General features: G+C 51.1%; 1 protein-coding gene and 1 pseudogene across 2 annotated transcripts in view; both read right to left on the bottom strand.

The window, feature by feature from the left end:
- Positions 1–6,151: 6,151 nt before the first annotated feature.
- Positions 6,152–6,436, bottom strand: LOC148119952 (small ribosomal subunit protein eS27 pseudogene; annotated as a pseudogene).
- Positions 6,437–10,051: 3,615 nt separating this feature from the next.
- Ctif (cap binding complex dependent translation initiation factor) overlaps positions 10,052–27,487 on the bottom strand; it is a 256,126-nt gene continuing 238,690 nt past the window's right edge. For both annotated transcript variants that reach the window (XM_048419124.3, XM_048419127.3), the window contains exons 11-12: positions 15,632–15,685; positions 10,052–14,149 (exon numbers count right to left, since the gene is read on the bottom strand). In XM_048419124.3, coding sequence (XP_048275081.2) covers positions 13,934–14,149; positions 15,632–15,685 — 270 coding nt within the window. In that variant the 3' untranslated portion in view covers positions 10,052–13,933. The remainder of the gene's footprint in view (positions 14,150–15,631; positions 15,686–27,487) is intronic.

The raw sequence follows: 27,487 nt of genomic DNA, 5'->3' as shown, positions 1-27,487 counted from the left end.
ATTGACATATGCTAATTAAAGGAAAAACAAATGATACAATATGATATGTTTTGACACATAGAAATCTTTAAAGCCATCACTACAATGAAGAGAATGAACAAGTCTATTCTTCTTCCTCCTCTTCTTATTTCTTTTTTAAAAAGATTTTATTTATTTATTATGTACACAATGTTCTACCTGCATGTATGCCAGGACACCAAATCTCATTATAGATGGTTGTGAACCACCATGTGGTTGCTGGGAATTGAACTCAGGACCTCTGGAAGAGCAGTCAGTGCTCTTTTTTTTTTTTAAAAAAAAGTATTTATTTATTATGTATACAGTGCAGGCCAGAAGAGGGTACCAAGACTCATTACAGATAGCTGTGAGCCAACATATGGTTGCTGGGAATTGAACTCAGGACCTTTAGAAGAGCAGGCAAAGCTCTTAACCACTGAGCCATCTCTCCAGCCCCCTTATTTCTTTTTGTGACAGAGTTTCTTTGTGTAGCCCTGGCTGCCCTAGAAGTTGATATGTAGACCAGGCTGGCTTCCAACTCAGAGATCCACCTGCCTCTGCCTCTGGCGTGCTGGGATTAAAGATGTGAGCCACCAGTGTCCTGCTCAGATTTCCTTTCGACTCTTCTGCCTGCTGCTTGTCCCATCTCCAGGCGACCACTGACCCATTTTCTGCCGTCATTGGCTTCTTTCCATTTTCTAGAGTTGCATGTGGGGGTGGCTCCTTTCACAGTCACAGTGCACAGCTCAAACCACCACTAGGTCATGAGCACCCCTTTACAGACGAGGGTGAGAAAGGAACGCAGAAGTGTGTTCATCTGCCTGAAGTGGTGGCCAGCATCCTAACCACAGCACCACACTAGCCTTCAAGGAGGACTAGGCACAGGGAGGCCTTCTCTGGACCTGCTGTCATCTGCAGGAGGTTAATGCGAAGCAAGAGGGTTTGTGGGAGAGAGAAGAGGCCAGGATTATGAGGCTAGTGATTGGTGGGGAGGTTAGCAGCCAGGGCGGATTCAGCTGGAGCAAGCCTGGGCAAGGGCCAATTAACTGATCCAGAACCGAATCCCAGTTGCCCTAGTTAGGGTTGTTATGGCTGTGAAGAAACACCATGAACAAAGCAAGTTGGGGAGGAAAGGGTTTGTTTGGCTTACACTTTCACAGCACTGTTCATCACTGAAAGAAGTCAGGGCAGGAGCTCAAACAGGGCAGTAACCTGGAGGCAGGAGCTGATGTAGAGGTCATGGAGGGGTACTGCTTACTGACTTGCTTCCCCTGGCTTGCTTAGCCTACAAGATCTTTCTTATAGATCCCAGGACTACCCACCCAGGGATGGCCCCACCCACCATGGGCAGGGCTCTCCCCCATCAATCACTAATTAAGAAAATGTCCTACAGGCTTGCCTACATCTGGATCTCATGGAGGCATTTTTCTCAGTTGAGGTTCCCTCCTCTCAGATGACTGGGGATTGTGTCAAGTTGACATAAAACTAGCCAGCACACCTGGAAAACCCTAGTGAGAGCTGAAGTAACTTTCTTCCACGGGCATGTGCACAGAGAGCCTTGGCGGCACAGCTTTGTCCTCTCATGTTTGAGCCGCTCTGGCAAGAGTTTTCCTGTTCTGCTGTGGTGGAGCTTGGGACCTGCTCTCCACTGGGGGTGGGACTGAGGTAAGGGACTGAGGCCAAGTTGAATGGAGGACAGTTGTGACCTCAAAGACCCCTTTGGGTTCAGCCTGCCTCAGTTGAGAGAATTGGTGCTTGAGCAGACTTTGACCCCTGATCCTAGGGGCCAAAGGTGTTTGGAGCTTTCAGAGTGTCAGCTCAGAGCCAGGTTGTCTCCACAGACATCAATATACCCTTCTGAGACTCCCACACCCTCCTAACACCTTCTAACACTATGACATTGGCTGAAGAGGAGGTTAGACCTCCCTTGGGTATCCCCAGGGACATGTATCTAGGGAAAGCCAGCAGGGAGCAGGGCTTTAAGGAGAAGTACCTGGGAACATGGCCATGTAGTCATAGAGAACATACATGGAGCTGCTTCTCCCAGCCTCCCCGCCCCCATTATGACCACCAACAGTAAACAGCAAAACCCAAAACAATAAATACCGACAAGAGGGTACTAACCACGATGGCTTTACCTAGCTAAGCGGCTGCTGTGGGGGACCTGGTGGTGAATATCAAGCAAAGACTGTAAATCACACTTGGAGACAAGATCGATACACAGGGAACTTGACCCAACTACTCTCACCAGGGAGTGTATGTGCCAGTAGCTCTGAGCAACAGCGTGGGGACTCTCCAGGCTTCACTGGTACAGGGAAGACGAAGCCCAATTGGAACACATGGTCACGGCCCAACTCTGCTGGTAGCTTGCTGAGCTACCGTGGACTGGCGGAGGAATATCTATCTCTGAGCTTCCTTCTCTGTTGCTGTGAAACAGTAGGCACTGATACTCTAAGACTCCCAATTCCCTATGCCCTACTCTGGGGTGAATGACAGTTCTGCCAAGACCCCAGCTGGCCAGTGACAGGAAGGCAGCAATGCACGATCCGGGGAGCAATTTTACTGGAAAGATGAGAGGAAATTGCATCTTTAATAATTCACCGGCCGGTTTGGAGAGAGGCAGGTTGGCGGGCTGCGGAGCCGCCAGGCGATCCCAGCTTCGGTTCCTGGAAATCCGCTGGCTCCAGAGCCTGCCCAAGAGGCCCTGGGGCCTCCATCTCCTCCTGGCTGAGGGATAGCAGGAGCCGACAGAGTCTAGACCAGGGTGAGAGGTTAAAACACAGCCATCCCGGGAACCCGCTAGATTGATATCCCCAGCAAAAAGGAGCCAAAAGAATCAATACGGCAGCCCAGGCGGGGAGCCAAGCTGGACCCAGCCTGGTGGAGTCCTGGCAGAGGAGGGTCCCAGCCAGCAGACTGGGGTGGGGGGCTTTTCTCTCCACTCCCAGAGTGAGGAAGGGCCATAAGCAGGTGAGGATTAGTGCGGAGCTGGGCAGCCCGTCCCTCTGGAGAGACGGAGAGCAAGGACATGTTGCCCAATGTCCTTGGTGGGTCCTACTTTGGCCCTTCTTTTCCTCCTGGGCTCTCTTAGGGGAAAAGCCTTCAGATGATTGTCACAGGAATTGTTAGGATGTAGCCAGAGACAGAAAGCAGGTGTGGAAGAGAGAGGAAAATAGAAGAGACCCAGAGAATAAATAGCCCATGACATGTGAGGATGCCAGAGGAGGCACTAGCCAGATTCTGGCCCTCTGCAGCCCGTGTCATTGCTCCTTCCCAGCATAGTTCTGCATCCGTCCTTCTGGCTGTGTCCTTGCCTTCTGAGTGAGACATGCAGGACTAGGGGTACCGGAGGCTCTTAACTCTCGGAAGAACACGGCTTGTGTAGGCTGTCTTTATTAGAAGTCCTTTTCCAGAAGGCCCGGAGGATCTTAGCTAACTAACTTGAAATTTCAATGCCTTCGTAGGTGGGTCAGTATAAGTACAAACCCAGTGCACTGAGGGAGCAGTCCAAGGGAGATCAGGTGGAGTGTGAGAGGCTGAGGGGGTCAAAATGGTTTGGGCAGAACATCTCTTCTTTAACCCTGCCTCTCCCCCCGATTAACAGAGGTGACTAAAGGGTCTCAGAACACAGCTTGAAAAGCAGCAGCGTTCTAACCTCCTCTGGCAGTTGGGAAACCAGAACCTAATGAAGGAACACTCACCCAGTGTGATGGCCCAAGCCTGTAATTTCAGGAGGCAGACAGACCTCAAGTTTGAGGTCAACTTGGGCTGCATAGCCAGATCGTGTCTGCAAGCAAGCAAGCAAGCAAGCAAGCAAGCAAGCAAAAATCTGAACCAAAGGAAGTATGGTTCTCACAATCAACTAACTGGCTGCCATGGAGCCAGGGATGGATTCATTTCTGCTGGCTGACAACCTGTGCTCTTTGCGTGTATCCCCGGGACCTAAGGGCCCTCTGGCTCACTCTCTGATGAGGGAACAGATAAAGTGTGACCATGAGGCTGTTGCTCAAGTCAGCAGTCCCAAGATTCATCTTGATTCACCGGTCCTTGTCCACACCAGGCCTGTGAGTCTTATCTTCCTCTTGGGAGAAGTATGATCAGTCCACTCACCAGCCTCATGACCTTCCCAGTCACACCCAGTAACAGGACTCTAATTCTGAGTGGATCCCACATTCTGGGAACTCATCAGGGATCAGAAACCTAGCAAAAATGCTTCTAAGTAGATGAATTAGCTGTTAAAGCCATCAGTTCACACAACGGTGTGGTGGGACTGGTCTATGTTCCTAGCACTGGGGAAGCTAAGAGCAAAACCTGAAATTTGAGGCAGCAAGGGCCACAGAGTGAGACCTTGTTTCAAACAACCACCATGACGACAAAAACGTCCATCTGTGCTGCAAAGCTCATGGTCTTGGTCAGAATGCTCCCCAGGTCCTCGCCGAGGGCCTGTGTGCTCCTTGACAAATGGTTCTGACCAGCTTGATGGCTTAATTTCTCAGGCCACAACCACGACAATGATAACAAGAGCGTTAGGACAAGAGAAGAGGCGGAAGTGTAAAACAAAGATCTAGTAATAAAGCCAGCAGAGCAGGAGGGGCAGACCTTGATAATCTCTGGGGCTAACCCTGGAGTATAGCACACTCTACTAGTTAGTGCTTTGAAAATGACCCGGGGCCATCAAGAAAGGGTGAAACATGGAGTGTCAGAAATTGGGGTGCCAATGACCCCCATGGAGATATTCCAATCAAAAGCTTTAAAAAAAAAGCTTCATAGTTTAAAGAGTTATGTTAATCACATGATCAACTCCCAGTGGGCAGTGCCAGGTGCCTGGGAAAGAGAGGGTTCACACGGCTAGCCAGTGTGAAGATCAGAGCCAACAGACTCCTGCCTGGGCCTTGGCTGTCTTCCTTCCCAGTCAAGATGTCTCCTACCTGGAGAGTTAACTAACTCCCGGCTGCTTCTCACCATCTCTCGCCCTTTTAATTGTTCCTGCGTGCTATGGGAAGGCTCGGATCTCTGAATTTTGGGTCTCTTCTGTGCCAACAAGGAGCAACCCTGCTGTTTGTCCACAGCCTTGGGAGCACCGACAGGCGACACAGACCTGGGGCTTTCGGCTTGCTCATTACCTAGAGTCCCGTGGCAGGAGTTATCCACGATACACCCTAGGGCCTTTTCTTTTCTGTCTATGGTGTCGCCCTTCCTGTTCCTCGTCAACCTCCTCTGTTCCTGTAGGCTGAGACTGCACTGAGTATATACCTGTCCCTGATTGGGCCCCAAGCCTCTCAATCACCCATTGCATTCACCTTGGAGTTACTTGGTGGCCTGTGTGTTCTATGGGATCACCAATGGAGCCAAGAGCCTTCCTTGCTGTGCCTTGGGAGCTGAGGGGTTGGAGTGGACTGGCAGTGTTGTATCGTGATGTGAGGAATGAGGGCTAAATGAAGTTTCTAGAACCTTAGGCATGATGCCTCCCACCGAGCAGAGCTAGCTTTTAGAGACTCTGCTCCCGTGTGTGAAGAACAGGCTGTGCATCCCATTATGCCCCCTTTCAAGTCACCTTCGAGGGATGCTCTTCTGAAGCCCTATGCAGTGTCTTGCACTTAACAAGGATATGCTGAAGCCAGACACGGTGGCCCACACCTCTAACCCCAGCACTCGGGAGGCCGAGGCAGGAAGACTGAACTAGACATTTCCCCAAATGTCATTGGTGATTCGCGGGACTGACGCTTGTGTGGCCTGAGTTAAACTGTGCAGGGGTTGAATGTCTGCTGTGGAACTTGCCACCGCTGGCCTGTTCGGAGCAAGCCCTTTGGGGAGGACGGGGCTTCAGGGTTCTGTGCACCTTTAAAACTCAGCTGCCAATGATCACAGCAGCACTTGGAGTGCAATAGTAGACGTCTGTGCTCAGCTTTCTAGCTGGTTCTCATGCAGCCCTGCTGGGTGCTGGGATTCCCCCTGGCTTGTCACCTGGTTGGGAGGGACTGTCTTTTCTCCCTAGGCTGGGAGTGGGGCTGGGCAAGCCCGGTAGTGTTACCTGTGGCCCTGAGTGATGCATTGATTCATATATATATATATATATATATATATATATATATATATATATATATATATATATCTCCAAAATGTGTTTATTGGGATGGTTCCCACTTATCCCGAATCAGGTGCTTTTCAGTGCTGCTTCCTCCTGAAGGAGCATCCTTCTGTCAGCCTTGCTTTCCCGCCTGTAGGCTGACAGAGGACAGTGGAGCAGCCAAAACACAAGACGACCGTCTGTGCATGGTTGAAGACCGTGGTGATTTTATAGCATCCTGGGCACTTCACATCCATAAAGTAGGAATTGGGGCTCTGCACCAGGCGCTTTTTCTTGTGTTTCCTCTTTTCCTCCTCTGGAGAGGGATGAAGGAGATCCTTTGCGAGAGGCATGTTCTCGTAGGGAGGTTGTCACCGCCGGAGAGGCTGATGCATTGATTCTTTATCACAAGTATACCATTGTCTTTGCACAGGACACCCGGCAGTTGAGCCAGGCTTGTGGGTGAATGGCTGTGGTCTGGGACCCTCTGCTGCCTGGGAGGTGAAAGTAATTGGGAAGTCCTGGGGGTAGGTAATGGGTCTCAGAAGCAGGAATTTCGGTGGCTGAGTTTATTACGCAAAGAATCCTCTATGCATGGGGGCGGGGAGGGGGCGGGGGCTGTGGGACCCTGGCTGTAATCGTCCGTCCTCCAGAGCTAATCATACCCATAGTCTGGATGTTCCTATGAGTCACCTAAGATTGTGAGTGCTCAGGACCATGCTAGGATACAGGAGTGCTCAGTAAATGAAGAGATTGATGGGGATGGAGACCCACGTGTGGGAACACTGGCTTCCTTACGTGGCTACTGTGAGCTGCCCTCTTAACTCTCTCCCTGCTCTAAGTCCTCCTAAAACCAATGGGCATCCAGGAAAGGCATGGTTTCTAGCTCAGAGAGTTTACCTACACAGGGCTGGTATACCTTCTGGCACCATAGCAGCTTGCTATGACCTGAAGGCCTCGCCCCAGTTATGTTGCAGTTCTAGCCCCTAGTGTGGCAGCACTGGATGGGTATCTTTGTGGAGGGCAATTATGTCCCAAGAGTAGACCCTTTAAGAATGGAGTTAGTGTCCTTACAAAAGCCTTCGTTTCTGTCTCTGTGGCTGCACTGAGAACTTGGTAGTCTGCAGCCAGAAGAGTCCTCACGTGAGCCGCCATGCAGGCACCTCTGCCTCATGCCTGCCTTCGGAACTGCCAGAACTAAACTCCTGTTGTCATAAGCCGCCCAGTTCTACGGTGCTCTGGTATAGTAACACAGGATGAAGAGAGGCTCCCTCATGGTGCCCACAAAATGGCTTCTTTTAAAATTAGAATGAAAATTTAACTTATTTATCTTTATACTAACATAGTCATGAAATCCAGTTTAGACAGACAGACAGGCACACTTCCCAGAAAGGGAGTGGCCAGGCCTATGAAAGGAAAAGTGCTTAGGGCCTATAAATGTCATAGACAACCTTGAGTCAGGGTATATATTCTTTTGAACTCCAGGGTCTTACTGAACACACTTAGCCAGAAAAAAGGTTCTTGACTGTCAGGATTCTGGAAGTTAACTGTGTGGGTGTGTCCTGTTTCAGAACATAGTTTGAAACTGTTTCTAGCAATTGGGTACTGACCTCACCCTTGAAGCATCCACCCCACGAAGACTCTCTCCTCTCTTGCCCACCTGAGACCCACTGGCCTTTGAAAAGTGGGACCCAGCTGGACACACTGTCCTTGTACGATGGACCCAAGCTTTGCAGGCTCCTCCCACACCCATGCAGAAAGCCCAGATGGCCCTGGTCTCCATCAGCCCAGAGCGAAGTGTGGGGGACAGCTCTGGCTCCATCTCAGCAGGCAGCTAGCTGCCTTTGTCAGAGTGACTGGCCTCTATGGGGACAAGGGGGTGTGGCAGAACGACAGCGGCATTCTGGGCTATAGTAAAGGGCACTTGGCTCTCAGGCTGGACCTGGCGCGTGCACCAGTTGCCCTGGGCTCATCTGTAAAACGGGAGTCAGAACCGCTTATCTGGGATGGAGTCCAGCTCAGTGCTAAAGCTTCATGAGGCTTTGGGTTCCATATCCAGCCCCACAAAAAAATCCAAAAAGGGCTGGCAAGATGACTCAGTGGGGAGAGGTGCTTCCGGTGTAACCCTGGTAACCTGAGTTCAAGTCCCAGAACCTACGTAAAGATGAAAAGGAAGGACAGACACCACAAAGTTGTCTTTTGACTTCCACACATGCACTGAAGCAAGCAAGGAAGCACACACACACACACACACACACACACACACTCATACACACCAGACACAGACACACACATACAGATACACACATGTACATTCACACACATGGACACACTCACAAACATAGACACATGACCCCCCACACAAGCAGACAACAAAAACCAACAAAAACAAGGAGCTGCAGAGATGCTTAGCAGCTAAGAGCCCTTGTCATTAGTAGCTCCACTCATAACTCCAGTTCCAGGAGAGCTGACATCTTCTTCTGACGTCCGCAGGCACCAGGAGCACACATGGTACACATACCATGCAGGCAAAACACTCACACAGACACACAGACACACAGACACACAGACACAGACACACACAGACACACACACACACACACACACACACACACACACATTAAAAATCCTAAACGAAAAGCCAAGCAAGTCAAAACCACTTGTTTGCTTGCTTCATTGGCCCAACTGAGAGTGTTCATCTGAGCCAGAAGCCCCATTTCCCTGTCCATTCTTCCCTTTCTGTCTGCATTCTTTGCCTTAGTACCCAAAGGGCCTTCCTAAGTCCTGTAGTGTGAGGGTTCTAGATGATTCATTCAAAACGAAGTTTCCTTCTTTTGCCTTTCTGTAGAGGTAGGACAAACGTAACCTGCTCTCTGCAGAATGGAGGACACACATCAGCAGAGACAGGAGTGAAATGCAGGGTAGGAACATTTCATCGGATGGTAGGTTGTGTGGGACTTGGTAACCTACGTGCTTCTAAGCAGGTCTGTCACCCAGAACGGTCTGGGTGACGCCTCAGGTTTGGAGTCGTCTTCAAACACTTTTCCTTTCGACCTCTCACCTCTGCTTCTCCTCCTCTTTCACAGCTTTGTAAACCGGCTGGATAAAGATCTCAGCTGTTCAGATCATCATTTCCTTCGACTCCCCCCCCCCCCCCCATCGTGTGTGTTTGGTCATCCTCAGCCAGTGTCGTGGAGGCATCAGCCGAGTCCTGAGCAATGGCCAGTCTCAACATGTCCTCTCCAGGTACCCAGATGGCTCTGGGCTGGGCCTGCCTAAGGAAGGATGAAGAGGAGGATGCTACACAAAGAGTTGTTGCAAAGAGGCAGAAACTGTGCAAAAGGAGGGCACGGTACTAAAGGAAATACCTCACAGGGCTCACTAATGACTTGAATAAAAAGCTCATATGATCACCTGGGAGACTTCTCCCCCCCTCCCTCTTTTTTTTTTTTTTTTAAAGATAGGGTTTCTCCGTGTAACCCTGTCAGTCCTGGAACTCCCTCTGTAGATCAGGGTGGCCTCGAACTCACAGAGATCTCCCTGCCTCTGCCTCCCGAGTGCTGGGATTAAAAGCATGTGCCACCATGGCCCAGTTGAATCTCAGGCAGGCTTCTTACAAAAAGTCATTGCTAAATGCTATGGGGGCATTTTCTAGAATGGGGTAGGTCTAGAGGCTGGTTAAATTTGCAGCAAACCAAAACTATCACAAAAGTCATTTTCTTCAGGAAATTCCATCACCCTGGCTTGACCTCAGAGCCTAGCTTTTAGATACACACGTCCCAACACTATCTTGCACGAGCTCTTTCCCAACCTCTTCAGATCCTAGAGCCTGCTCCTGCCCTGGATGGTGGCCAGGCAGTGAGGACTCCTTACCAGCTGACAGTCAGGGCTCTTCTGAGATTCTTGTCTGGACCGGCCGAGGCATAAAAGGCTTGGGGAAAGATTACCACCGCTGAGCTCCTTACAGAGAAGACAGACTCGGGACACTTTTGTTTTTGGTATCATTTATTTTTTTTTTTTAAACCCATTTGTAGTTTGGGTTCAGCTGGGAAGCAGGACATACGGGTGATGGGGAGGAATGGCGCGAGCAGGATTGGCCCATAGCTTTGGCGGGAAGCTCTAGACCCTGCTCCGGGGAGGTAGGGTCCTGTTGTCAGGTTCCCAGCTGGCTCAGGTGAGGTGCCAGATCTTCTGGCGCAAGTGTCCTGAGCAGAGGAGAGAGTTCTGTTCTCTCCCACCCACCTCCTCCAAGACCCAGTCAGGTTTCCCAACACAGTGCCAGGCAGCTGAGGGACATCACGCCATGGGCAGGCCTGAGTGTCTGGGACAAGGAACACTGGCTGGCTTCTGACACCAGATAACAGCCTAGGATGTGGTTACCCAGAGGGCCCCAAAGGAGCTGCTTCTTTTGGCTCCTGGGCTGTGTGGGCTTCATCCCTGCAGCTGCCCTGGGTGCAACCAGTGGTATGCTTCCCACCCCCTAACCCTTCAGACAAAATAAAATAAAATACAATAAAAATTAGAATAAATACCAATCGGGTCAACATTTACATTTACACAGATGGACAAGAGGATTCCCAGACCGTAAAGGTCTACAGACGGGGTAAGGAAGAATGCATGGATGAAGACGATTTTAGGGGGCACACGTTCCCCGTGGCTGATGGTGAGGCTCGGGCCTTGTCCAAGGGAGGCTGGGAGTCCTGCAGGAGCTGTGGTCCCAAGGCTTAGGCAATATGGCCAGTTCATGAGGAGGACAGTGACAAGCAGGCCACTTGAGAGGAAAACAAGGACCAACTCGTCCTGACAGCGGGAGAGCCTGAAAAGGCTCAATATTAGATCACCATGGCCAGATAAACAACACAAGCCCGAGAGGGGAGGCAGCCAGATATCTTCTAGCTCTGCCTCCTGTCCATTCATTCAGAGGTGGGCGTTGATACGCTGTTCCCCTGGCGGCAGAGAGGGCTCTGGCCTGGGGAGAAGTCAGGGGTCCGTGGGTGCCTGCATTTCCCCCCACTTCCTGTCTGAGTAGTCTCCTACAGGAAGCTACTCAGACTTGGAGATTTTAGGCTTTACTGTTGCTTCTTTAAAAAATAAAATAAAATAAAGTTTTTTTTTTCTTCCATGTCTGAAAAAGTAGCAGGGATCTGCATTTCAAACAAACAAACAAACAGCTGGAAATGTCATATTAGGATGGACCGACCAGGAAGATCTTTTGAGCAACTAGGCAGACGGTAAGTCTGGAGCCACCAGGACACAACATGTAATTAAAAATATATTTATATATGTATACATATTTATATCTTGCATCTTCATACTGGTCCTCAGGGCCCTAGAAGGGGCTGCTCTTGAGGCAAGACCCTCCCACCGCAATAGGCCATTGAGAAGGAGCTGCATTAGGTCCACGGTACCCACAAAGCCAGTCTCCACCTCTACACAGTGTTTGGGAGTGGGAGCCCCCATACGGAGCCTAGGAGACCTCCCCTACTCCCGTGACTTGAACCCCCACCATCAGCCTTTCTTTCTTTCTCATGGTCCTGCTTCACACTCAGCAGATGCTTATATAAACTTGTGGGTGTGCAAGCATCACACTCACACATGCCAGCCTTAGAGATACCCGGGAAGCACGCCCACGCAAGGACACCTGTGGCTCCCCGAAACTGCAGGGAGCAGGTGCCTGTGGACCTGGGTCGCCCCACTCTACAAGAGCACGGCTTCCCTGGGGTCTTCTCTGCGCATCACATCTGCCCTGTGTTTCCCTCAACACCACCTGTGGGGCTTGTAAGTGTCCCTGGGCTCCAGGCTCAGCCTAAGGGCTGGAATGGGAGACAAGGCAGCAAGAAGCAGAGAAAAGAAAGATGGGAAGGAGGAAAGAGAGAGGAAAGAGATCAAAGCTGGGGTGGACATTGACCTCTATACCTTCTTCCCAGCAGGTCCTTTTGAGGCCTCATTTTTACCAGATTTCAGTTGGGGAGAGTCGGAGAGATTGGGGAACTCACTCTCACCCCGACGTCCCCTTCTGATCTTCTAGACGTGAAACAATTAAGAGAAACCTTCCTTACTCTAGCCAGCTGATTTGAACTAGGAAGCCTCAAGAGCAGTGGTTCTCAACCTTCCTAATGCTGCGACCCTTTAATACAATTCCTCATGTTGGGGTGACCCCCAACTGTAAAATTATTTCACTGCTACTACTTCATAACTGTAATTCGCTACTGTTATGAATTGTACTATAAATATCGGCTATGCGACCCCTATGAAAGAGTTGCTTGACCCCCAAAGGGGTCTCGACCCACAGGTTGCGAACCACTGCCCGAGAGCCTCCAACATGGCGTAGAGGATGACCAATCCCAGTAAAAGCAACAAACTGGGAAGCCATATTCTGGGGGATCATCAAAGTGTGGGTTCCTGCTTCCCAGAGATGAGGCAGAGCAGCCACCAGTCTCCACACAGAGATCAGCCTCTTGGGCTGAGTCACATCCTCCTCTCTAGCCGGCAGCTAGAGCTCTCCAGCTCCCTGGGACCAAACCTTTCGAGAAACCCTAGCTTTGTTGCTAGCCTGAAGAACTCCACCTGGCTGCCTGCCTGGTCACCTACCAACTGTCCCCCAGTCACGACTCCAAGGAGTTCCTCTCTCCATCAGTCTGGGAGGCCGTTCCAGGTCTTGCCTGGGATGAGGTGAGGGCAAGGACACAGCCCGTGGATGAGGCTCCCGGACCCAAGAAGCCAGCAGTGGCTCTTCCTCCAGGAGTTGGCTTGGAACAAGACTTGCATTTGGTTTTAATTCGCCAGCTTCATTTCTGGCCCCATTTGCCATAACAGGGGCCAGGGCAGGTCCTAAGGCAGTCCAGGGGACAGTATCAGCCCTTTGGAAGCTAGCAGCGGACAGGGGCCCAGGAACACGGGGTTCCAGTGGGGACCCCCATTGGGGCAGAAGTTTCCAATTACTAGCTGGCTACTGGCAAGCTGTTTGTGGCTTCTTTACAGAGGGGGCAAGGTTTGATCTCCCACTAATGAGGGGGGTCCTCGAGGCAATGACTGTGGGATCACGTTGAGGGCATTCTCATTGAGAAGAGAGACTTCAAAGCATCTACTTTTCAAAAACAAAAGGGAGCAAGCTGAGCTGGGAGTCCCAACTCCCTCCTCTGCCTGGAGGGAGCAGCAGGCCCTGGGGCTGGAGGCTGAAAGGAGGAGGAATTGAAGTTAGGAGGGTGAAGCACGAAGGTTAGTGTGTGTGTGTGTGTGTGTGGTGGGGGGAACCCTTTCCCCAGCTCCTCTGGGGCTGACAAAGGCTGTCAATTATGGGCGGCTGGTGGGGACCGTGCCTGCCTTTGTCCTCCAAGACATCTGCTACACGTTGCCGGCTGCCAGTTGGCGACTGCGGCTGACAGCACGTGGGAACAATGAGAGAGCCGTCTCGACCCACTTTTTCAGCCTTCAGCAGTCCTGGCTGACCCAACCCGTGGCCAGAGGTGTGGGAGGCTGAGAGGCAGCTGGAGACAGTGAGGAGTGGCAGAGATTCCTCCCATAAAGCTCTATGGGGGAGGGGGGGAAGGGTTGGAAGGCAGGGGGCGGGGGGGGGGGGCGGGGAGGACTAGAGCCCAGGAGAGCAAGGGCGGGTGACCACCAGGACAAAGAAACATGCTTCCCTTGGTGTGAGCTGCCACATGCTCAGGCTGGGGAGCGACATGGGGGAGCTCTTCTGAGGGATCCGATCCCCTCCGTGACTGGTTCCAGACTGGCCACTGCTGCTGCCTGCCTCCCTGCTCATTTCTTCTTCCCACCAGGGCCACCCCTGTCCTTTCGCCTGTCCATCTGGCCCTGTGGACCAGGGCCCCAGCTGCCCACGGGCTGCCTGCCGGGCCCCTTCGTTTGTCAGGCTGTCAGTTTCTGGATGGTCCTGTTGTAGTACTGCGTGATGGGGGGCGTCAGAGGGTTCCAGCTGTTGGCATGGAGCTCGATGACCTCCAGGAGCAGGGACCGGGTGAGCATGGACTCTGAGGGGCATAGCATCTTATCTCGGGCGCTGGCTAGGAGCTCCGTCATCATCTCAGGCAGCTGCTCCTCCAGCAGCCGGCCTGTGCTCTGTAGCTGCGGGTAAAAAGTGTAGTCAGGATGGGACTTGGACCCCATAATATGTACTGCCCCCCCACCCCTAATCCTTGGCTAGGTAGGCTGGAGGCAAGGACCAAAAAAATCTGGACTGTCCTAGGGACACGCAGATCCAGGCAGGAATAGCCAGAGCCAGGATATTGTCTGCATCAACTCACTAGGAACTCACCTCTCCGGTCTGCTTCCCCAGAACCTGCCCTCTTGCAAGAAGCTTTCCCTGACTACACTCAGCCTCTCACTTGACCCCACAGTCTGTTCCCTCGGGCTACCAGGTAACACTGTGATCATTTCCGTTTGCCAGGTATTTCTCTGGAAACAGATTAGTGATTGGTACCTGTGTGTGTCCGTATGGAACAGGAAGGGTCATGGGGTCTGCTTTCTAACTCCAAACCTACCTCTAGCTCCAGAACTGACCTCTGCCCACATTTGTAATAATAGGTAGGAGAGACATATGAACTGAAGTAGAAAGTCAGTCAGGTGATCTTGGGAAATCCACCAATCTTGGGGGGGGGGGACAAGAATGACAAAAAACAAACAAACAACCTGGCTAGGAGAAGCTCTCATCTTTGGCTAACAGCTCCTGTGGGTCCCTTTCCATATAATCTGAACCCTCATTGCCACTGCACCCTGGCCTTGTCCTACCTGCTTTCTAGGCATCACCTTTCCCATAAGCCTTTCCTGAGCTCTCTGACTCATCTTGACCTCACTCCCCTGATTTCCATGGATATACCCTCTGTATGCACACTCTTCCCATACAGTCCCCAGCCACTGTGCACGCAGCCTTGAAGCCATCTGAAGGAAGGGACCTTGTCTTATCTTTCCCTCAAATCTCCCCAAGCACCATGCAGGTGCCCAGCAGGAGCCCAACACATAAACTTCATGACCATCCCATCCAAACAAAGTTGTTGTGCAGGCTCTTGGCACAAAGTTCCAGGGGTGTGCTTTGCAACCTGGCCAGAGTCCCCTGAACATATAAAATGCTCGCTGGCATGGACAGGCAGGGTCCCTGTGCTAGGAGGCCCTTCTTCTTTGTGTGTGCCCACCCCCACCCCCCGTGACTCTGGGCTATTGTAAAAGGCAAGGATCTGCCCCAGAACCAGCCTTGGAAGAAAGATTAGAAAAGTTTTGGTGTCCAGTGGCCGCATCTTTAAGATCGGAAGCCTTCCAAGAGGCTCAGCCAATGGAGGAGATTCAATCAAGCATTTGGCACCTTCTCCTAATGACATGCCATGGAAGTGAAGGGGCATCTTTGGGGACAGCAGGTCACCTGCAACCTCTTAAGTCATTAGTGTGGCATGCCTGATCCAAATAGCAGAAGGTCTTGGGACGGGAAGTGGACAGCGCCAGCCTGTATCGATTCCTCTAGAGAACAGCCCATGACTGGCTCTGCAGACATCCCCGGACCAGTGGTTGCTCCGCTGGTGAGCACCTGGAGTTCAGCCACCTAAGCCCACAGCTCACCTCCATGGAGCAGCAGAGGACAGCGTCTTCCTTCACATCCTGAGACTGTAAGAGCTGCAGAAAAGAGGACAGAGAAGACGACAGTCAGGCTGGACATCAGCTGTGAGCCCAGCGGGTGGGTCACTGTCCTGCTCGCTCCTGACCCAGCTTTGATGCTGTTGGTCTCTCTCCTGGGTCAGGAGCCGGGGTCTGGCTACAGGCGAGAGTTCAGTCATCAGTTTCTTCTCCACTGGTGCAGCAGTGCAAGGCAAAGCCGCTGTGACTCACCCTCGGTGAGAGCTTTCCAACCAAGGCCTTGGTCAGCCCTGCTTGACCACATCCCAACACGTTTTCCTCTACCTATCCAACCTGTCCACTCAATGCCTCTCTTTAGAAGCCGAGACACAAGTCATCTAACATAAAATTTACCATTAAAAAAAATTTTTTTTTTGATAGAAGCTCACGTAGCCCAAACTGGCCCTGAACTTGTTATATAACCGAGAATGACCTCGAATTCCTGATATTCCTGTTTCAAATACCTAAACTTGGGGATTGGAGGTGTTGTAGAAATCACAATAAATAAATAAAATGCTACTGAAATTACAAGGAGGGCAGAAGATGTGATTTCTAGGGGAGGGGACTGGAGACTGTGGGGGCGGGTGTTGGCCATTGTGTAGGGAGGAGGAAAAACTGGGGTCTGGAGGCCAAAGGTGAAAGGTAGGCTCATGATGTAACAAATAAAGGTAGTTGTGGTAACTACTTGAGACAGGTTTCCCACAGCAATGTAGGTGTGTGCCTGGGTCATGTTTGGTCCTGAGGTCAGCTTCTTTGGGTCTGTAGTATCTCCCCACAAGAGTCTGCTAGGTCAGCAGGGCGGTGGTGGCGCCAGTGCCTTTAATTGCAGCCCTCGGGAGGCAGAGGCAGGCGGATCTCTGTGAATTTGGGGCCAGCCTGGTCTACGAGAGCTAGTGCCAGGGCAGGTTTCAAAGCTACAGCGAAACTTTGTTTCGAAGAACAAGTGACAAGTGAAGTAATGTTGTAGGAAATTCCTCAAAGAGCCAGGGCCTGAGATGCCTACTGTGAACCGGGCTATCTCTACCCCTGAAAAGTGGCCTTTCCCACTTCCGGTAATGCTGCAGGGAAAGCCTCAGGCGGCTTCGAGGCCTGTCAGCAGAATGCTTTGACCCCTGAGCCAACAGCTGCTCCTCACTTCTCCTGCCCAGAGCCTGCTTGCCTGCCTTTGACTTTCAATGACAGGATGAGGCTCTGCGGCCTGTCCATCTTCCTTCCTTTATTCCTATACTCTTTTCCTCTCATCTTCGTGACTGTACTGTGTCCCAGGCTCCCTACAGACCACAGTACCACTTCTACCCTGCCAGGGCCCGTGTTCCTCCCAAGCGGAACTGTGGAAGGGTTCTTTCTTCAGATCTTATCTCTTACTTGGCTATTGAGAAAGCCTGTGCTAAGCCAAAAACCACATTGTGTGATGGGCCCATGGCTCAGGCCTACTGGCTGGGCTTTCTCAAGGACATTACAGAGGGCTCTGTCTTTCATTCTCCCGTCTTCACTGTGGCTTTGCACAGAGAATACATGAAGGAGAGGCTGGAGAGATGGCGCACTTCGCCTTGTAAGCATGAGGACCTAAGCTGGATCCCCAGAACCTGGGTCAAAATGCCAAGTTTGATGGGGCACACGCATAATCTCAGCTCTGGGGAGGCAGAGACAGGAGTTGGGGTTCAATGGCTTATTGGTCTAGCCTAATTAGTGAGCTCCAGGTTCACTTAAAGAATTTGTCTCAAAAAATAAGCAAGAAGGGGCTGGAGAGATGGCTCAGAGGTTAAGAGCATTGCCTGCTCTTCCAAAGGTTCTGAGTTCAATTCCCAGCAACCACATGGTGGCTCACAACCATCTGTAATGGGGTCTGGTGCCCTCTTCTGGCCTGCAGCCATACACACAGACAGAATATTATATACATAACAAATAAATAAATAAATATTTAAAAAAATAATTAAAAAAAATAAGCAAGAAGACACCTGCTCACCCCTTAGATGCAGACTGGCTCCTTGCTACTTGTTGAATATGGATGCCTAGACCCTTTAGTGATGGCTGCAGATAGAGCTCCTTCAGCCTCCTTCTTTGACCTCTGAGGGTGCCTTGCTCCACTCTGTGGATAGTCAGGAGGAAGTCCCCATTGCTTGTTTTTTTTTTTTTTTTTTTTTTTGGTGGTAACAAGAGACTCACCGCCTCAACCAATGAGGGCTCCCTTTCTGGAACCCCTTTGTGTATATCCATCCAGGTTGCCTGGACCCACCCAGCATCCTCAGTGATGAAGAAGGTGCAGTCACTCATGGACTTTGTAGGCATCACAGACATCCTTCCAAGTATGGAACTTCCCCCTTCTTCCACCTTGACCCAGATTTCCTGATCTGTGTCCCATTTCTTCAAGTCTAGGTTCCCAGAAGGACAGCTAGGTTTCGGGTCAGAGAATACTGTTTGGATGTTGAGGGGGCCAAGCACTTCTCTTATTTATGTGTGTTCTACTCGGGATTTTTCAGGAGATGGTTGCTTGAACTCAAAGATTCGTCTCAAAAAAGGAGCGGCCACCGGAATAGATGTAATGCTTGTATATGTCTTCATGGCTATATAATTGACGGCAGAGAGACCCAAGTGTCCATCACTGGGGGAAAAGGGTAAACAAATGATCCACCTCGACAAAGGAATATTATTCAGCTCTAAAACGAGCTGTGACATGTGCCATCACTTCAACCAACCTCCAAGATATTGCTAAATGAAAGAAGCCTGGCACAAAAGGGCAAATGCAGCATGGTTCTGCTTCTATGAGGTCCCGAGAACAGACAAATTCATAGCGGCAGAAAGCAGGTAGCTAACAGGAATTGGGACGTGTGATGGGGAGTTATTCGATGGAGACAGGTTTTCAATCGGGGAAATAAAAAGACTCTGTGTGACTGGTAGGGATGATTACAGAGCAATGTGAATGGGTTTAATTCTGTAAAAGTATACTGAAAATAGGAAATATTATGCTATGTATATTTGACTACAACAAAAAACTGGCTATTAAAAAAAAGAAAAAGGACAGCAACCAGAGCAGGCCCCCTGGGAGAATACATTGTCCTTCTCACTCTTAGAAAGAAGGGCTGCACCAATGGAGGACCAGCGTGGGCCAATCTTAGGGTGAAGGTCTGGGTGGGAAAGAGGCTATCCTCATTCAAGTCTTTGGCATAGAGAGGGATGTGGGCGGGTTCGGGCAGGCAAGCCACCCGCACCCTTGCACCGTGAAATGTGTTTCTTGGACGAGAATCCAAGGCAATTGTACGAGCCCACACAGTGTTTGTTAGGAAGCGAATGCATTCCTGTGCTATTGTCTCTGCCGGAGCCTTGTTGTGGGCACACCCATCACATCCTCCCTCAGGGAGATGAAGCTGAGGTGCTCCAGCCAGGCTGTGGGAGGCCTGACAGCAACTAGAGAAAGAGCATCCCCGAGTCCCCGGGGAAGGGCCATGGGGCATGGGCATGCTGCCCAAGGCGTGCCCAGGATGGAACCAGGCTGGCTTTTGGGATGCCACCCAGCAGGGAGAGAAAGAAGGCGCTGACAGAAGGAAGTGGAGGGCTGTCTTGACGGGATGGTAGGGGTGAGCAAGTAGACTACAGCTTTGCGTCTCACTAGATAGGGTGTCAACCTGAGGCACGCTGACCAGCCCTTCCTGACCACCCCTGCTCTCCACAGGCGTATCCTGCAGTCTTGGAGAACAGACCCAGTTGCCTCAAATGCTACAGCTAATGCTGGCCCTGACCTATTCTCAGTAATGTTGGTTCTGGGTGGGCTGAGGGAAGCAAGGAGGATGCCGGATAAAGAAGTTTATAGAGTACACTGACTACTTTGCTGGAGACCGGAGTCCATCAGAATACCCTGACTAGCTGGCTGTGTATATGGAAGGACCAAGGCTTATAAGGCCAAAATCAAAGTGTGGAAGAAGTTGAAGGCCAGGAAGACTAAAAAGGAGATCAAAGGATTAGAGGTTTGCCCACACTTCAGAGATGGGCAAACACTGACATTGGAAAGAGAGAGGAAGAAAGGAAAAGAAGACACAGTTCCAGCACGTGGATGATGGGATATTGAACTGGGGACTTCACTCAGCCACTTGCACTGTAAGGGTAACTTTTAGTTGGCAGAGCCTACCTATCCTATGCCTCTGCTGGCTTTGAACCTGCGTCACAGCCGAGTCTAAAAGACAACACAGGAACTGATACTCATAGTAATGACTTTGAGTCATCGAGAAGAGGGCCAATTATGTCTGGCTCTCTCTGTTCAGGGAGACAGATAATCCATCCAAGAAAAGCTATCATCAAAAACGTGCAGCAGACGGGAGTCAAGATATGCCACTCACCAAGAGTGACCCAGGGCATGCCACTTAATCACGCTGTGCCTCAGTTTCCTCACCTGAGAATGGGGATAATATCTGTCTCACTGTTTTGAGAGTCAACTGAGATAATATACAGGCAAGAGCTTTGAAAACTGCAGAGCCTGATTCAAACGCAAGGTGTTATTATTATGATTGCATTTATATCTTTATAAACATATATCTTCCCTACAGATCCTAACACACTTCGTACCCTCGTGACACTCTTGTGGAGACAAGCAAAGGCCACGGGCATTATTATCTCTACTTAATAGACAGAGAAACCAAGCCTCAGTAGTTAACTGGCTTGCATAAGCCAGCCAGACAGTGAGCCTGAGCAGAGCTAGACAGAGCTCAGAGCCCTGGGTCAGCATCCTCTTCCACAGAGAATGCTTTTCATTTCTCTGAGACTGGGTAATATTTAGTTGGAAAGCTGGAACTCATAATTCTCAATTCTGCTCTATGGTGACAAGAGCCAACCTGGGCTTTCACAAAATTGAATTGATTTTGCCTGTTTTTTGATTGCACTGGTGACATCTGTTTATTCATCAACACACTCTATCCTTGCATCCATTTGTTTACCCATTCATCTACTTTATCTGCTCATCCTTACCTATTCATTCGCCCATACATCGACCTCCCCATCGACCCACCCATCAATCTTCCCATCCATCTGTCCATCCATCCACCTACCCACTCACCAACCCATCCATCCATCCATCCATCCTTCCATCCATCCATTCACCCACCCATCAATCCATCCATCCATCCACCCACCCACCCATCAATCCTCCCATCCATGCATGCATGCATGCATGCATGCATCCATTCATCCACCCAACCATCCATCTAGATGTGCATGTATCCACCTACACCAACATTTAAGGAGCATCCACTGTATGCTAATACAACATAGTGTAAATACAAGGATAAAAAGACTTCTGAGTAAGGAAGACAAGAGAGATTTTGCCAAGCATATGGGGTTGAATCATGGGGTGAATGGAGAATAGTCTAGGCATTTTGCAAAGAAGAATATACACAAGCTAAGACTATGAGCAAACAGAGTTCACTAATGCACTGACTAGTGTCCCAACAGTGTGCCAAGACACCCAACATACACAGGACTCGGGGTAGGGCGCTCTCTCTCTCTCTCTTTCTGTTAAATCTCAGAGTTCTGGAGAGCCCCTGAAAGCTTTTAAATGGGGGAATAGCAGATGATATTTTCATTTAACAAAGATCCTTTCTTACACAGAAGAACCTCAGAGTCCTGGGAGCCTTGGGCTGGGCCTGGAGGCAACAAGCTCGGTGAGAGGCTGCCATGTAGAATTGTGGTGGCTTGGATTGAGCCAGGCATAAGGGAAAGAGAGAATAGATTTACAGTGAGTAAGGGGGCAGGAGCGTGGCAGGCTCCAAGCTCGAGCAACTGCATAAAAGGGCAATTCCACCAATGGTATGGGAAGGCAGGAGCTAGCGAGCTGTTAGGAAGGCTGAGTTCGAGGTCCTTAGCAATGGTCTTGGAGGATGATTGGAGAGTGGCCATCTGGCTCAGTACCCAGTGAAAAGACCTGGGGAATACGTGGAATAAGAAGAGAAAGGAGGTAAAGGCTCTAACCTTGGAATCAGCAATGGCTAAAAGGAGAAGAGAGGAGGAACCTTAGGGGAGGAAGAGGAGGGTGGCCAGAGAGCTAAGAGGAGCAAGAGGAAGGCAGTGTCATGGAAGCCAAGATTTCCAGGAAGTACAGGTCAACAAGTCAAATGCTTGTAGAGGTCAAGTAAGATGAACAATGACCACAGTGCCCTGGACCTAGTGATTAGGAAAGAAAGGGTGACCTTTGCCATGATGACATCAGTGTGTGATGGAGGCAGGTAGAAGTTGCGGATCGGGCCTGGAGAGTGGGAGGGAGGTCCCAAGTACACCTAGAAAGTATAGATCTGCTTTCTTACTGGAGGCCTCCCCCATCTTCCTCTTTCTCCTTCTCTCACCAGACGCTCTTGTTTTCCTTCAGAGCCTGTCTATGGAAGAGAAGAAGAGGAGATCAAGAGAAAGAGAATGACATTGGGTTGACAGAAATGCATGTGGAGACAGGAGGATCCGTAGCCCTGTTTAGAAGTTTCAGATTGGAATAGATAGGACAGAGTTAGGCTAGAGAAAGATCAAGTACAAAGATCAGCCTTGCGCCCACAAGAGAAGGGCTCTCTCAGAGCTGGAGGCAGGGGCTGTGTAGGCGCCTATGTAGATGAGGCAGGGGCTGTGTTGGCACCTATGTAGATGAGGCAGGGGCTGTGTTGGCACCTATGTAGATGAGGCAGGGGCTGTGTAGGTGCCTATGTAGATGCTCTTGTGGCTTGCCCTGTGGGGAAAGCTATAGAGTTAGCATAGCACATGTTCATTTCTTATCATTATCAATCTGTGCTGCCTGCATTTCAGATACCACCCCTCCCCCTGCCCAGAGGAAAATTTCCCCTAATATCACTTGTCTATTACTCTAACAAGAAGTCTTGGTAGGGTGGCCAGGGTCAGATGTCAAGGAAGTGTGTACTTCTGCCCTGGCATTCAGTCCAAGCCTGTGCCTGAGGCCTGGCTGCCAGCCTTCTAATGGAGGCGAGCAGATACCCTAGCTGTGGACCAGGCGCCCAGCGGGAATAATTAGTTCCTTTCTTGCCGAGCTTGCAATCCTCCCCTACAAAGTGGCCACACTAAATGTCACACGGGGGTGGGGGTGTAGTGCTTCACTCTACCGCTGGCCCAGGGGAGCGGAAACGTAATCCGGGGCTCTGAGCAGACACTGAATCCTTCTGTGAATACCACAGCCAGGGGCCACAGCTCCTTGGGGGCCAAACCCCAGTCACTGGCCTGGGTAGGAGGGCCACTGTTCAGAATCCCAGTAGCTGTAAATTTTCAGAGCCTGGGGGCCCTGTGTGGAACAAGGGAAGTCGGCTGCATCTGCAGCCAATGCCTCCCAGCTTTGCCTGTGGTGTCCTTCCCAGTCTCTTTTCTAGAAACTGCTTGTCTTTTCCGTTTCGAGCTACCCCAGCGTCCACCCATCTTGCTTCCAGGGTGAACAGGAAACACTGGCGGTAACTCTCAGACTCCCCACTTTCAGAGTGGGCTTCTGCATGTCGCCCATCACCTTTGGGTGCCTCACCTATAACCTACTTGACATTTTCGGTGACTGCTTTAGGTACTCTTGTGGACATTTTTAAAATCCTCCCGGCCCAGTTAGACACAATGTAGTTTCTCATGCTAAAAGGGCAGAATCAGGCTAGAAGTAAGATAACTTCCCCTGGAGAGCTCAGAAGGTGGGGAAAACGGGATTTGAACCAGGTCTAGTCTGGCTTCAAAGTCCCAAGTGGCTTAGCTACTGCTACGCAGTGAGTGGCACAGAATTAGGCTGAAAGGGAGAGGCCAGGGAGAGGTGGGTGACTGCATACCTGGTTTGCTTTCGCCTCTCATCTGTAAGCAATTAGCAGCAGCACCTCCCTTCTCCAAACGGCCCTGCTCTGTAGAGTACTTCATAGGCCCACGAAGACAAGGCCACTCCACTTCTGCCCTGGGTTCAGAGTCTTCACTAATCAAGTGGGGGTCAGAGCTCCTGCCTCTCTCTGAGGCTGTGCATGCGGATGGGGAGGAAGGCTCGGGGTTGTCAGTGTTTCTACTGTGGGATGCCTACCACTGGAGAGGAGGATACCTGTACCCTGGGCCTCACCTGAGCCTGCCTGCCAGCCCCCATCCTTCCCCCCACTCCCACCCCCCCACCCCTGTCCCCACACAAGGAACAGAGAGACTGGGATGCAGTCATGGCAACCGGCAACACCAACACACCACTCTCTGTTGCAGCAAATAGAGACAACAAAGCAGGCATTCTCTCAGCTGCCCATGGGGCGGCTTAGCCTAGGGAGCCAGGCACTTGGGGCCATCGCTGGCTGTCACCCCTCACATTACCCGGCAGGAATGGAGTAACTGCAGCTTGGGTCTGACTCAGCACAGAATGGTTCTCTGAGTCAGGGAGGGTTAAGGCTGGCTAGGGGCCAGGTTTGGGGCTCTGGTTGGGTGGCCAGACTCCCCAACTAGGGCCAAAGCTGGAGCTCCTGGGTCTGTCACACCATCCTGGGACCCCACTAAGAAAAAGGTTAAAAGAGGCCAGGCTGCCCTTTGCCCCTAGCTGGGCCTCTTCCCTGCCCTGGCCCCTGCCTCTTCTACCTCCACCCACCTAAGGCCTGGCCTTGACCTTGCCGGCTTTGCAGGGAGGGTGTGACGGCCTCTGGGTAAAGGGACCTAGCTGCTGCAAAGGCATTTTCCGCTTTCTAAAGTAAACAATCAAACAGGAAATTAATCGAAAAACCCACATCCATGGAAGGTTCAGGTTGTGATTTTCACAGCCCCAGAGCCAGGAAATTCAAGGTTATAGTTCCCATAGCAACTGGCCTGTAGAATGAGCGGCTGCTGGGTTGGAATAAGACGTCGAAGAGTGGAGCAGGCTAGTCCTCTGCCTGCAAGGAGCATCCCTAGCAGTAAGTCTGAATGTCTCATAGACTGCTGATCTGGAGTAGCACATGATGCAGGGGAAAGCTGAAGGGCTAGGTGGACTTTAGGTGCTCACAGTTAAGGTTCTGTGAGCCGGGGATCATAGATTTCTGGGGATCTCACACTGTTCTACGCTGCTGTATTTTCAAAGCCTATGAAATGGGAAAGATTCTCAGAAAAGCTTGCCTGCCTCACAGTTTCATTCCCCCAAGTGAGCAGGGTCTGTACTGTGCCGATCCTCATTCACAGCCCCTGGCTCACTCACTGCCATCGCCAGTCCAACTTATTGGCCTTAGACTCTTTTCATTACTGACCCTGAATTCATTCCCACAGCCCTGTCTCCTCTGAGAAACATCTCATTTGAGTGACAGGCCCAGAGGGTTCAAAAGTAGACCCCAAGATGACACCCTCTTTCCTGCCCCATACCCCTCTGCACGATCAAACATACAATATTGAAATATTAGCTTCGTGTACCTTCACGACTCGGTGAAAACAAGGCAGTGACTGACCAAGAGGCAAACCTTTATCTTCAAGTGGGGGTGGGAGGGAGCAGGGCATCTTGGGTGGGGTTTTCTTTTGTGTGTGTACAGAGGAGTCCCCACTTGACAGGAAAGGACAGAGGGTGTTGGAGCTCAGCCTCTGGCTGGAGGAAACAATCTGGAATCCTTCCCCAACGTCAGACTGCCCTCCTGCTGACACGGCCCCTGACAGCCCCCTGGCCTTACCAGTGGGACCCAGAAGAGGGACACTTTCCAAGTTGTAGCTGTAGCTTCCCGGGCACCAGGCCGGTGGCAGAGGGCGCCCAGCCACCTGCCCAGCTACCAGCCTGGCTCTTTAGCCAGCGCCTGAAGCAAGCAGGGCTGGGGCAAGTGAGAAGTGGCGCCTGCCCGGGAGACGCAGTGTCTCCCTGATTTCCTAACAGGCCCAGCGCCGTGCCAGGGCCCGATGGGCAACTCACCAGGTCCATCTTCACTTGCGAAACTGTCCTTCCTCTTAAGGAGTGAGTTTCCTAGGGGTGGCTATGCTGCTATCTAGCCACCCCGGAGTCACTAGGCTGCAAGGGCACTAGCCAGGTCACACTCCTACCAGTTCCCTCCTCCCTCCCGCATTCCTCTTGTCTGCACAGTGGCTCAGAGACAGCATTGCCTGCTTGAGGAGCGAGATGTTCCCTTTCACAACGCCAGGCAAATAGATTTAAGCTCTAGAGATGGCGGGGTGGTGACCTCAAGAGAGTGGAGATTTCTCATATCTTAAACCTGAGGAGACTGCAGCAAAGAGGGCCATCCACCCTCTGCCTAGGGGCCCTAACTTATAGACAGAGGTCAAAGGTGATCTGGTGGGCTGTTCCATCCACTGTTGCCTGGACCTACCCGGAAGAAGCTTCTTAGAGTTCTCTGTGCAGGCCCACATCAACACACTGCTGTCTGTTCTTCCAGTGGCAGGGGCCACAACCTGATGCTATGGGAGTGGGGTGCGAAAGTGGCCAACAAGGACCTTGAGGGAGAGAAGTCGTCCTACGCTGACCCATTCTTCTGCCACGGAGAACTATTCTCTCCCACATGGCAACATCTGCATGTTGCACTTAAGAATGAACATAAAGACAGGGTGATGGGGCACACTTTTAATCCTAGCACTTGGGAGGCAGAGGCAGGCAGATCTCTGTGAGTTTGAGGCCAGCCTGGTCTACACTGCAAGCTTCAAGGCACAGAGAAACTCTGCTCAAACAACAACAACAACAACAAAAACCAAAACCATAAAAGCCCATAGCTACCTGCATCCCAGTTAGGGGGCGTGGTCCTCCTGTGATGTAGCAGGTATGGCAGCAGAAGCCACACTGCAGAAGCTGAACTGAGAGCTGCCCCTTGGGTGACAAGAGCCCAGCTGGTTCCCTGGTGGGTAACAGTACGTAAAGACAGTAACTAAGCACCAATGGGGCAGGACAGGTGGGCCTGGGACGAGTAAGCTCTGTTGAGAGAATAGGGCTGTGCCAAAGGCATAATTAGCATTGTGCTCACTCTGGAGTGGCAGGCACCCAGCAGAAGGGCAGACAGGCCTGGGCTGAGAAAAGGGCCTGGGGCCACTTGGGGACCTCAGAAGGGATTCAGCGAGTATCCTGCCAAGTCCCAGAGACCTAGAGATAAGAGAGTTTAATTGGCACCTGGAAATTTGTTTGGCTTTAGAGCCTTTCCCTTAGCAGAGTAGAAATTTAATGATGGGGCAGGGCTATCATGGGTGGGATGATCTTTTCAGGTGAACGATCCTCGAGTCGATATTCTTTGTCTCTGTGCCTTCTTTCTGCCATCAACTGACTGCATCTCACAAGAAGACAAAGTGCGTAGCTTGGCATTTCTGCTACCTGGCCCACTTCCATCAGGGCCTGCCTTCTCCCCTCTCCTCTTCCAGATCTCTTTCTAGGGGTTCACAGGCCTCCGGAGCTGTCCTGTCTTCACCCGCCTCCAGCTTCTGATTGCCAGTCCCTCTGCTACACCTCCTTCCATCCTGACTTCACTTTCCAGATTCCTCAAGACCTACCTCATGACCCTCCCCCCTCCCTCTTCCCACTTCTCTTCCTTCCTCCTCTCCTCCCTCTTCCTGTTCCTTGAAGTCTTCCTAAATGCCTCCTCTAATGTCCTTGGTCAGAGGCTCACTATTCATGCATGTTCCTGGAGGCAACAATTTGGTTTCTCTTAGCCTATGGTATCGCATAGGTTGGTTTTCTTCACACTGTTCATGCTGGGTTTGTGCCTACCTGGTCCTTTTGGAGGACCGGGTCTGAAAGAAAGCTTGGACTGAGGCAAAGCTACTCCAAAGGGAACTTCAGTGACCAAGAGGCTTAGTGTATGGGATGTCCTGCCTTTAACTTCTTTATAGGTAGAAAAGTATCCTCCATTCATCCAACCATCCATCCACTCCCCACACCCCATCTATCTACCC

Source organism: Myodes glareolus, chromosome 13 (genome assembly GCF_982192425.1).
Source record: "Myodes glareolus chromosome 13, mMyoGla1.1, whole genome shotgun sequence".
Taxonomy (NCBI): Eukaryota; Metazoa; Chordata; class Mammalia; order Rodentia; family Cricetidae; genus Myodes; species Myodes glareolus.
The sequence above is the reverse complement of the archived record's forward strand: the minus strand, read 5'-3'. Positions and strand labels throughout refer to the sequence as shown.